The 12,690-nt window shown below is 42.9% G+C and overlaps 1 protein-coding gene across 3 annotated transcripts in view; it reads right to left on the bottom strand.

The window, feature by feature from the left end:
- The window catches only part of PPP4R4 (protein phosphatase 4 regulatory subunit 4), an 81,622-nt gene that overhangs the window by 25,211 nt on the left and 43,721 nt on the right, over positions 1-12,690 (bottom strand). For all 3 annotated transcript variants that reach the window (XM_053375989.1, XM_053375970.1, XM_053375978.1), the window contains exons 4-9: positions 11,854-12,001; positions 10,774-10,847; positions 6,220-6,326; positions 3,792-3,899; positions 1,041-1,162; positions 764-886 (exon numbers count right to left, since the gene is read on the bottom strand). In XM_053375989.1, the coding sequence (XP_053231964.1) occupies positions 764-886; positions 1,041-1,162; positions 3,792-3,899; positions 6,220-6,326; positions 10,774-10,847; positions 11,854-12,001 (682 nt within the window). The remainder of the gene's footprint in view (positions 1-763; positions 887-1,040; positions 1,163-3,791; positions 3,900-6,219; positions 6,327-10,773; positions 10,848-11,853; positions 12,002-12,690) is intronic.

A 12,690-nucleotide genomic window follows, 5' to 3' on the forward strand; every position in this document is an offset into this window, starting at 1 on the left:
CTATGTGGGAACCTTGCTTTGGTCTTTGCTATCATAATTGCAGGGGTTTGGACTAGATGACCCTAGAGATTCCTTCTAACTCTGGAATACTATGCTTCTATAATTCATAGCTGGAAGCAAGTAAGGGGCAGGGGCAGAATTGTTGTGTTGTGGCACTGATCTGCTTTCGACTCTGTGCTACACCTCTGCACTGACTGATCAGGAAATTATTTATGTGAACCAGACTGTTAAGAGCACAGAACCCTTTTCAAATTCCCTTCACGACATTCCATGGCAAACCTCATTTTAGTGTAAAAAGCTTAGGTCAGACCTAAAGTTCTAAAATTTCTGGCACTTGCATACTGTTCAGAGATCTTAAGAATACTCACAACAGGAATGGACCTTAAAATAGTCTAACTCTTCAAGTGTTACATCAAATAAAGGATTCAGAAAAATGTCATGAACAACAGTTCACGGACAAGTCTGCCATTTCTGCTAGTAGTTAACAAAGTTTTAAATGAATTTTCATAGGATGTACTGTATCTGTTTCCAATGCTATTGCTATGCAAACAAATGTGGACTATAAATTCAAATAAATGTCACATGTCAAGGGAGGGAGCAACAGCAAGTCATTATACACAGTTTTCACCTTGATCATATTTACTTTGTTATTAAAATCATTTATTTCATTTATTTGGGGTTGCAGTGATTAAGACTCCAATGCAAATAAAAACAACCCAGCACCCCTTAAAATATATATCATACTAGGACCATTTGATCGTACCATATAGTCCATTACAAAGCTTCCCTAAATGGAAAGATAGTGAAACCAGAATAGATTCATCTGCTTTGAACGATTTTTCACAGAAGGATTTCACTAATGGGAGGACTGTTTGACTTCTATCATCTGAAAAACAGAAAATATTATAAAGATGAACAGAGCTATCCTTTTGTGATCTTTAATTAAAATGTGAATAATAGCATATTGACAAAGAACATAGTCTGGCAACCAGAGGAATGGCTGTAGTACTAGGTTCAATGCAACTCAGTTCTGATCTTACCTGCATCAAACATTTCCAGCAGATTAACCAAGGTCTCAAAAGCTGCAAGACGTACACTGCTGCCTTCATCCCTTGCTAATTCTACCAGCTCAGGAAGCACTACGTTTTTGGTTAGCTCAGTCCTACAAAAAGTATCAAAATATTTAGTAAAAAACGACAACTGCTGCACTATCCACAGATTCTCCAGAAACAGGCAGGGGCTTCAAGAACGAGCTTGTATTTCCCCATACAACGAACCTTGTAAACCGCTCAGAGGTTTTATTACAATCAAGCAGTATTTAAGTTTTGTTAAATTCTTAAAAGTCACCAGGCAGAGGTCAAATGGCCATCCTTTCCTTTCCCTTTTCTCATTTTTATCAGAAACAATGTGACCTTTGGCATGGATATAATTATTTGTTTGTTTATCCCAGCAACAAAAACCCAACCCCAAGAATCCCCATCTTCCCCCACCCATGAATGGGAGCGAAGCCCTTTCCTCCCACCCACTGCTGCTACTACACTCAACAACCCCCTTAACTGCTTTTCACTTTAAAACACCCCGACCAATACACCAACAGATTGGATAACACTGGACAGCACCGCAGGGTTGTCATATGCTGCTCTCTTTTAGCCCCCTGCCAGGTGCAAGTAACACTGGTGGGATCCACAGTGCCGATAGCCAGCAGAAAGCCCCCAAATGCAGCATTCCATGGGAGAGGAGAGGGAATCATAGAATCATAGAGTTGGAAGAGACCACAAGGGCCATCGAGTCCAACCCCCTGCCAAGCAGAAAACACCATCAGAGCACTCCTGACATATGGTTGTCAAGCCTCTGCTTAAAGACCTCCAAAGAAGGAGACTCCACCACACTCCTTGGCAGCAAATTCCACTGTCGAACAGCTCTTACTGTCAGGAAGTAACAGGAACAGGAAGTAAGAGGAACAGCTCTTACTGTCAGGGAGAGGCAGAGGCGGCCTGGGATACACCCGATCCTAAGCTGGCCCCGCAGCCATCACATGATGATTACTATACCACCTCCAGGCTGGCAGAGCAAATTGTCTGCACACCCACACCCATCACTACCACCAGAGCTGTGGGTGTGGGGCTGGCCCCACTGGTACACTGAAACCCTGGATTTCTCCATTGTTTCCTCCAGGCAGCAATCACTTCTTTACCAAGGAAAATCTGTTATACCCCCAGGTTCTTTCAAGCCAAACCAGGAAGTCCTTTCTCCCATTGTCTGAATGCTTAGAAAAAGTAGGAAGCCTCCAATGAACCAGGAAGTCCATTGTTGTATTCATTTCCAGAGAGACCACACAAAAAAGGAGTATGTATGTAGGTTTGCTTCCTCCACTGAAATTAGTGAGATTTGATTGTAAGTAGATGTAAACAGGAATGACAAAAGTGAAGGTAACGAAAGGTGACAAGGGAGTGATAAAGCCAGATAAGGTGAAATTATGCTGGGGCAGAGATAGCTTTGCTGAGGAACTGGACCCTGAGGAAAGACTTGAAATGCAGAAAGGAAGTCCCTTGACAAGCAGAGAAGAAAGCTGGTGCAGACCAAGGTAGAAGAAGCAGAGGGCACAGAGGTGGGACAGGGAGAAGGAATCAAGGACAGCTAAGCAGCAGGTGGATCTCTTGATGGAGACAGAGCAAGAAGCTAAGTAAGAAATGTCAGAGGTAGAAAAGCATGCAGGAGGCAGGTTAAGAAGATGGAGGACCAAGAAGGCACCCTAACATTGGACCAGAAAGTTAAGAGGCAGGGTGTTTTTTTAAGGAGTAGAAAGACATGAACATGCTTAACAAAAAGGGAGAGCCAGAGAAAGATTAAGGCGAAGGGCCAAACTACAAATAGCTGCATGCATAATTTGTCCAATATTTTCTTTTCTAACTGAAAGCAGCCTCTGGGGCTGTGATCTTCATCAGAAGAAAAGTCCTTTACTTTGGGCTATTTTTCTCTTTGAAACCCACGTCCCAGGCTGCTTTTTCATTCTGCAACACAAAAGATATAGGTGCCTGTATATTTTCCCCTATGGGCCAAAACACAACTGGGGTGGTACTTTGAGGCACCCACAACTTTTCTCCCCAAACTAGGAGCCTTAGAAGTTGGCTTTTGTTACTATGAAAAGGAGAAAAGGAAAAGGAACCAGTGAATACAAGATACACTTTGGCTGCATGCAATATGCGATGAGCCCCTGAGAATGTGTGCAAAACTGAGAGGGAGGGAGACAGAACTGAAGGAAGAGGGCCGAGGAAGCAGGCTGTAAGAGTTAGGAAGCAAATGAAGCAAACAGATATGGCAGTGGGTGAGACGGTGGGCAGTAGGTGATTCACACTGGGCACAGGGAGAGAGTCTATATAGGTAGGGAGTAGTATACTAAGTTTTCCTCTATACTACTTTGTACCAGTATTTTAAACATCTGATGAAGTAGGTTTTTGCCTGTGTACATGTAGACATCAGAGTAAAGTTGGTGTATTCTAAGGGGCCACAGCACTTTCTGTTGCAGATCAGGCACGGGCAACCTTTTTTCTAAGAGTGGCTGGAGTCAACTGAGAACAGGACTGAAGCCAGCAGTAGGCAAGTCTATCCCCTTTTCTCTCTTGTTCTTTCTGCTCCTGCCTTCCTCCTCCTCCTGAGCTGATCATTTGCAAAGGGCTTACTTGAATTAGGCTACAGGCCACATAAATTAGGCTGAGGACCACAGCTTGCCCACCCTGATTTACACCGCTAATCTTCTGAAATCATTTCCACTCTGTAGTAATTATGCTCACCCTATTCCTTGAGCTATAAGCTCCAGTTGCCGACACATGCAGGAACGAACTTCATATTCTACATCCTGGCAGAGTGATTTTACCAGCGGAAGAATTTCTCTTTTAATTCTAAAAAGGCAAGAGTTGCATTAATCAATAGACAGAAAAAACACACTTCATTTAGTTGACATGTCCAAGTTGAATAATGTGAAAGAAAAATCTTAATCATCACATAACATTCAACATATAAACGGCATTTCTGCCTTTCTGAGTTTTGCATAATGAAGTAACATGTAAGGGAGATACTGCAATTTTTAGGAATATATAAGCATGACCAGTGGTGTAGCATGGGGGGCTGGGGGGCCATGGCCCCAGGCACATTTTTGAGAGGCGCAACAAGGCGCCCCCACAACATGCTCCCCCATCAAAAGGTCGGAGCCACAGGAAGGGAAGCCATAATAATAATAATAATAATAATAATAATAATAATAATAATAATTCATTTATACCCTGCCCATCTGGCTGAGTTTCTCCAGCCACTCTGGGCGGCTCCCAATCGAGTTAAAAACAATACAGTGTCAGACATTAAAACTTCCCTAAACAGAGCTGCCTTCAGATGTCTTTTAAAAATAGGATAGCTGCTTATTTCCTTGACATCTGATGGGAGGGCGTTCCACAGGGCAGGCACCACTACTGAGAAGGCCCTCTGTCTGCTTCCCTGTAACCACTTCTCACAATCAGGGAACCACCAGAAGGCCCTCGGCACTGGATTTCAGTGTCTGGGCTGAACAATGGGGGTGGAGACGCTCCTTCAGGTATACTGGGCCGAGACTGTTTAGGGCTTTAAAGGTCAGCACCAACACTTTGAATTGTGCTCGGAAACGTACTGGGAGCCAATGCAGATCTCTCAGGACCGGTGTTATGTGGTCCCAGCGGCCACACAGGGTCAGGCCTCTGGGGCTGGGGTGGCAGCGGCACCCATCTCTCTGTGCTCAGTGAAGGAACGCTCATGAGTGTGCCACCCCTGAGCTGGGCAAAGGGGGGGGGGCATAGCTGCTGCGGCCGTCACTGCCCCCTCCCCAAGGAGGAAGAGGGAGTGACCCGGCGCGGAAGCGGCAGAGAGGCTGTGGCTTAGCATGTCATGTGAACCAGCCCCCAAACTGAATAGTTTTGGACAATTCAGTCTATTACTTGTTTGCATCATTGTCACATGTGTCAATATTAATAGGTCAATTGTTTTCAAAATACTCACAAAAATTTGTGCATCTTGAAACATTTTTTAAGCTGAGAACTGTGCTACAACCATCAGAAAAGTGTGGAATGCAGTAGTTATATATGTTACATTAGTCCAGGAGGTGCATTCATATCAGAAATCGTGAAGCTGGCACTCCTCAGGCATCCCTATCAGTATAGCTACAAAAAGGGGACTGAGTTTGGGACACCAGCTGTGTAGCTTAATCCTAAAATCTGGTGCACAAGCACATGCGTTCAGGATGTGGCATTCCAAAAGCAGCATACTTTTGGTAAAATCTAACATTTGGTGAGCACATTGGGATACGCCACCAAGAATATTTAGAACTGTGATACCTGCCTATAAAGCAAAACGTTACTGTGAATTCAGCAGCAGAACCTCACACAAATAGCAGGCCTTCACTGACTTTGACAGAAGATAAATAATCAGTTGCTAGAGGGTACCCATCACAGCTGAGGGCATGCCTTGAAAATAAACCTTTATGTGGGATTATAATAGAGTTTTGCAGAGAAATTGAAAGCAAACTGGCAAAAAGTATTGGACAGTAAGATCTTCCACCTTGAAAACAAGACTACTGTGAACATGGACCCAACATTAATAAATCTCAGGGCATCTGCTGTGACATTTTTATTATTCTGTGAAATTTTAAGACAAGCAAAGAGATCCCAAGGCCATCAGAGGAACAAACAAGGTGGCATTTGCAGATGAAAAAGGAACACCCTGGCTGTTACTGAAATTGGCTTCATGCAGAATGGGATGCTACCATTTTATCCACAATCGCTAATATGGGGCAGCAGTCTTGGCAAGGAGTTTGGAAACGATCCCATAGAAAAACATGACAGCCAATAGGAAAATTATGGAAATCAGGATGAAATTGGACAATTCATTTAAGGGACCTTGAAAATTCAATAGTGCAGATGAACACCTTTTTGGATCATGCCCTAAGTGTGAGAAAACACTGTGGTCTTTATTATGGGTACAGCCTAAGAAGTACTCATGCTGTGCCACCTTGGTGAGCTTTTGGAGAAAGGATAAGGATGCGCAGCAGCAGCATTGGTAGATTAAGTCCACCATATACAGTTTGATATAAATTGACAAAGTGCTCATTTACACATAGAACACAAAAGCAGGTCAATTTGTTTCCCTTTCTGCAAGTTTTAATTATTAGGACATCTGAAAAACACACAAGCTACTCACATATGAGCTTCAAACTTGTTAGCTAATTTCCCCAAGATTTTGCAACTAACCAAGCGAGACTGAAGTGTTTGGGAAAGCTGTGCCTTGGAAACAAGAGGATTCAGGATCTATGGGGGAACAGAAGAAGAAATTCAAATGGCAAATCTAGGGCTAAACAGAAGCAAAACAATAAAAAGAATCAAGAACCACTTCACATATTAAAACTGATCTTAGTATCAGCTGGCCAGTCAGCATTCTTGCAAGTTACAACATTCACACCCTACTTGAAGCAAAATGGGGTGCACTCTTTCACCTTCAGAGGAATGACCTCCAAGTAAGAAAATTATTGGCCTTCAAGTTAATTCCCAAAAAAATCCAAAATGCAGACTAAGGGGAATGTTGGTGTAAATTAGCTGTACTCCTTATGTAAGATCAGAAAGAAGACAGGACAAGGACATTTATAATTATATTGCAAAAGTAGCACTTCCCACCCCTTTCCAGGAGATGACATTTTCACAGTACATTAAGAACACATACATTAACAACATTAAAGTGAATTAAGAGCATCGTAGCTCAAAACACTATTATATGCTTTCAATTCTGTGCTTCTTGTCAGAGGCTTTGTGACTCCCACTAATTCGGACTAGCATGTTGCTTTGTAAATGATTTCTAAATATTTAGGAACATGTAAGTTATCTGCAGTAAGAATCACATAAACCAAGAACCACTTCTGACTTTACAGTTTTCATTCATGGGAATGCTCCCACAAGGCACTCCGTGAAAATTGTAGACATGAGTCTCAGGCAGTCCAAAGGCCAAGAAAAAACCAGCACATCTATGTATTCCTGTTTATAGATGCATTCAGACTAGTACTCTGACTTCATTTCAGTTTCTCATTCCCTGGCTTCACATTAAAGCACCTGGGGTCCGGAGCCAGGGAGTCTTGCAGCCAAACCAAAGAGCTCCACAATCTGCAACATCACAGCAGTGCAACAAAATGATGGAGCTGCTGCCAGGCTATACGCTGCCCTTGGACACCCCCAAAGCAGGTGTTATTAAAAGATACTGCTGTTTGCTGACTCTGCAATTAAGAGGCGACAAGAGGGACTGAAAGAATTTCACACAGTCCTAAAAAGCCTCAGATTTTCCCCTAGGTCCTCACTCTGAGAAATATGTTGAAGGAAAAATGCCAAGCTGCTGTATATCCGACATACCTGGCCATCTTTCTGCCAAGATCTGCTCTGCTTCAGCCCATTCGCCCTATTTACTTAGTGATCATCTGTCTTCTGCTTTGACAATGCCTCCAGGCATCCAGCCCTAACCTACAGGCTTCCTTTAGTGATTCGTTTAACAGGGCATGCAATATAATGAACCGCCATCTTGAGCACAAAGGAATAGGGTGGGTGGGAGAATGGTAGGGAACAATGTGTATTGATTTTTACAGCAGGGGGTTCTTTTGCTCTCAGGATGGCAGGTGGCACTCAGTGCAAGATGAAGCAAAAAGAAAACATTTATGAGGTTCGTGCCTGTCCCTGTGGAGTGCCGCATGGGCACTTGTGATGGACGCGGACAGCCTGATGGGATGGGCAGCAGGTAAGAGCAAAACAGAGACACTTCTTTCTTTGGGGAGTGCCATTAAGAGTTTCAGACTATGGTTGGGGAGACTCAGGCTCAAATCCCCTCTCAGCCATGAAGTTCACTAGCCAGTCGCTATCTCTCAGCCTAACCTACTTCACAGGATTGCTGTGAGATAACTGTAGCTCTTTGAGTGGTCATTTCATAGAATCATAGAATAAGATTCTATGAAATGACCACTCAAAGAGCTACACTCAAAGAGTTGGAAGGAACCCAAGGGTCATCTAGTCCAACCCCCTGCAATGGTAAAGCCTCCATGACAGATGGGCATCCAATCTCTGTTTAAAAACCTCCAAGGAAGGAGAACCCGCCACCTCTCATGGGAGTCTGTTCCATTGCCAAACAGCTCTTCCTGTCAGAAAGTTTCCCCCCAAATGCTTAGTCAGAATCTCTTTTCTTGAAACTTGATGCCATTGGTTTGAGTCCAGTTTGTGCAGTTATATGTATGGATTTGTGCAGGAAGCCTCTAGGCAGGGCTTTTTTTCAGTCGGAACTTGCCTCTCAGGTGGGCGCCATTGTCATTCTAAGGGAACAAGGGAGGTGTTCATGATGAATTCTGGCCCCTCTTTTTCTAGAAAAATAGCACTGCATCTAGGTCAGTTTTGGTGGCTGACCTGCCCCCAACCTCCATATGGCTTCCCATTCAGTCCTCTCTTAACCGCTACAGCAGAAGTACTGTTTCCTAACTCAAACGTCTGGATGTGGCTTTTCCCTCTCTTTGGGGCCTGCCAGGCTATTCCCAATATTAAATGCTGAATCTGCATACTTGCATCCCACACCCAACACCTACACACACTGCCATAAATATGCATTCACTTATTTCAATTTCAGTCTTGATGCAGTGAACAAGCGGAGCGGGGCGGGGGGGGGGGAGATTCCTGTCCAGAACAATGACTGAACGTTTGCTTCTCCTTAACAAGACATATGATTCTGCAAAAGAAAACCCAGTGCTCAAAAAACCCCTGCCTCAAACAAATAAACCAGACTGCTTATTTCATGTTATTTTCTATTGCAGACCACTTGAAATATTACAGTGGTCTGAGCACACCGTAAGCCATCCCCATTTTGTTATCTCTCTTTCAGGAGTGGCCTCTGGGGAAGTGTCTGTGAATGAAATGTGTGAAATCAGAAACAAACCTGAAAAGGAAGACTTGACATTTAGAGCAAATGAAACTCCAGAGTGCTTTCGTCTACTCTAATTAATTAGATTATGAAAAGGCCTATATGCCATACCTGACACGAAGCTACAAACATCTTACCAATTATATTCTGCGCAACGCTACTCATGAAAGTTAATATTATCTTGTTTTACAGTGTTTCCAGGGAGAAAATGCAAGAAGTCAATTAATTTCTTAAGTGGATTTTTTAAAGCCAGAAGTGCTTTGCACCTCCCGAAACCAAAGTTTATAGTTTTTTCACCCTTTGATTGAATTTTAAAAAAATTATTGTCATTTATTTCATTTCCTATGTGACCATTCATTTGATACAGCTTTCCTTCAGTAGGATGCCTGCCCCATCTCAGAATTTACAATGGAGTGTGCACAACATACTAAGAACTATTCCTATGCCAATAATATTTGACATTTGTACAGGATATTCTGACTGTTCAAAAACCCTCACGTACCTTGTGCCTTCAACCTTTACAACTGCCCTGCACAAATTTATAAGCACCAATTTAGAATTTTAATCTATTTTAGTACTTTAACTTCTGTATGTTTTAAAGTATGGCTGCAAATTTTTATTGATTTTTTTGCTTTATCTTTTTGTAAACTGCTTTGAGAGTGGAGTTTGGGGGGGGGCAATTAAGCAGTGTATAATTATTTTTGAAACAAACAAACAAACATGTGACTCACCAAGCTGGACAAGCACAGCTCACCAGACCACCAAAATGGCAGGCCGCCACATGGCCTGCTAAGCTGCATTCATTCAACTAGATGGTCCACACGTTGTCTATGCTTGCTTTTCAACAGGGTTTCCCAAACTTTGGTCTCCAGCTCTTTTTGGACCACAACTTCCATCATCCCTATCTAGCAGGACCAGTGGTCAGGGATGATGGGAACTGTGGTCCCAAAACAGCTACAGACCCAGATTTGGGGAAACCTTGCTTTAAAACAATCAGTATGTCAGATGCATGCACCCTTACCAACCCAGAGCTACCCCTACCTCGTCCATCGTGGCAGATGTAATGCAGTGTCACCAGCAAGACACCCTCGCCTCAACCACTGCTGTCTTTGAATGGATTGAAATTCGCTTGTGGTGCCCTTTAGATGTTCTCCTAGTCACACAAGAGCAACCTATCTGTGAACAGCTCCAGTGGGGCTGAGAGAATATTCAGAGGAACCAAGCACAGGGGTGTGAAACCTATTTACTGGGTCCTTCTCATGGAATCAGCACTACTCCAGGGGGATGAGGGAATTCAGATCTTCTCCTAGTCACACAGGAGCCCTTACAGGTAACTGGCTCCCTTGCAGCTGGAAGAACACCTGAAGCAGGAAAGAGTAACCTGTGGCTCTCCTGTGATTAATACTAAAATTCCTATCATCCTTGACCGTTGGTGATGCTGGCTGGAGCTGATGGAAGTTGGAACATGTGTCATTAACAGCAGAAGTGGCTTCAGGAACTGGGATCCTACTTTGGCTTATGACAGCAGACAGCAGTGATGGATGGACTTTGCTGCAGCAGCCCTATAGCAACTCAATAGCACAGTGCTGGAGCCAACTACATTTTGCTGCCTGAAGCACACAGCTGGGAATTTTTTGTAATATTAAGCGGTATGTAAGTGCTTTTAATCAATCAAATATAATTGAACAGCATGCGTAGTTTGACCCTAAATAAAAATGTTAGGCCAAACGTTCAGAAAACTATAGGACACACTACATCCTCCCCCCTTCCCAGACTGTATTCATGTTGTCTGTTATATTCAAAGGAAAACAAAATTACCTCATGTCTGATGGTTTCTTTTGGCAAAGCTTCTATTGCAGCAAGAAGGGTTTCCAGCCATGCATTACTGACACCTGTGAGGTACAAAAAAGACTGTAGATATAAACATGTTATATCATATTCCTATTTCATTAAGCTCCTTCAGGTTGTGACCTCAATTAACCAAGCTCTTAAATGGCAACTAAAATGAGGATGGACACACCCACGTGAAACTGCTGAGGGAACGTCATCTGGAGTTAAAGAACGATGTGTCAGCAATATGCAGATGATATGCAACTCTCTTTTTCATCAAGGAGGAGCTAAAACAGTGCTTGACTGCAGTAATGGATAGGATGTGGATCAATAAACTGAGTCTCAATCTAAGCCAAATGAAAGTACCGCTAGTAAGTGGGTTTGCCCTCCCAGGTGAATGGTGACCCACCTTTTCTGGAGGGGCCTGCACTCACCCTAAAGGATCAGGTCTGGAGTTTGGGAGTGCTTTTTGGCCATCTTTTTCATTAGAAGCAAGTGGCCTGGTATGAACTGGACACAGTATTCCAGCTGTGGTCTGACCAAGGCAGAATAGAGCAGTACTATTACTTCCCTTGATCTGGACACAATACATCTGTTGATGCAGGCTAGAATAGCAGTAGCATTTGCAGTTCTTTCCTGCGTAGATCTTTAAAAAAACGGAACATTTCTGGGATGTTGAAGGGCTGTTTCCTGATCTAGGACATTATTTTTCTTCTGGACCGTGCTAACAAAATCAAGTCAGCTTCCGAAGCACATACACACAACATGAGATCTGTTTTAAATCTGCTGATACAATTCATGGCTATTTGAACCGAAGCACAGGCAGTGATCACTTAAAGGGGAATGTAGACTAGGAGCTTCAAGCTAAGGCCCTCAAAGCTCTACTGTACTTCAAAATCAGGTGTTGGGTAATCAACTGCATACTGCATTATACATAGTGTTGGCAAGATCGCACTATGTCACTGTTTTATTTTTTTTATTGGTGCATGCACTGCTTTAAATAGTATATCACTGAGGAAAGAAAAAGCATAGCAAGCTAAGAAATCAGCAGCATGTCATGCCTCTGACCTGCATCTCTGTGCTCCAGATTCTGTAGAATGATGTGTAGGAAGGAGTGGGAATAAGTATGGATGGATATTGACTCCTCTTGTAGAATAGTCAAAAGTGAAACAGCAGCTGTTAACTGCATTTCCACCCCTGCAACAGGCAGGACCTCCTGTGTAATCCAAGGCAGGGGAGAGAAGAAGATTTAAATCAAAGGGTGAGGCTTATAGATATGAAAGGCAAACATAACCATTACAGCAGGAAAGAGCATGGTCAGGCCAAAAATTATCTGTAACAGACAAAATGCACCAGAATTTTATAAAACCAGAAGAGCATGCAAGGCAACGTGCTAATAATTCATCTTAAATCCTCTCTTTTTGCCAAATATAAACTGCCCAGCTAGTTTTGATGAGTTTCTTGCCTAGGCAGAAGCTCAGTTTTGAATTATTCATTTCTGCCCCCTCTTCACTGACCCACATGCACACAAATATCCTATCAATTTCAATCCAATGGGTGCTGCCATTTTAGACTGTGCCATGTGTATGCAGAATACAATCCAGCCTACAGTTGATTTGGTCACCAATGTTATGTACCTCTGTTATATATAACTGTCACATCACTATTCTTGGAAAAAAGCCAATAAAAACCAGAATTCAGGCCGACCTTACTGCTGGTGTGATAAACAGCAACATTCATCAAAGGGTTGGATCGTTTCCACCAAAATAGGTCCTACTCTAATAATAATAATAATAATTTATTATTTATACCCCGCCCATCTGGCTGGGCCTCCCCAGCCACTCTGGGCGGCTTCCATGCAAACCAAAAATACAGTAAAATATCACACGTTAAAAACTTCCCTGA

Source organism: Podarcis raffonei, chromosome 1, assembly GCF_027172205.1.
Source record: "Podarcis raffonei isolate rPodRaf1 chromosome 1, rPodRaf1.pri, whole genome shotgun sequence".
Classification (NCBI taxonomy): Eukaryota; Metazoa; Chordata; class Lepidosauria; order Squamata; family Lacertidae; genus Podarcis; species Podarcis raffonei.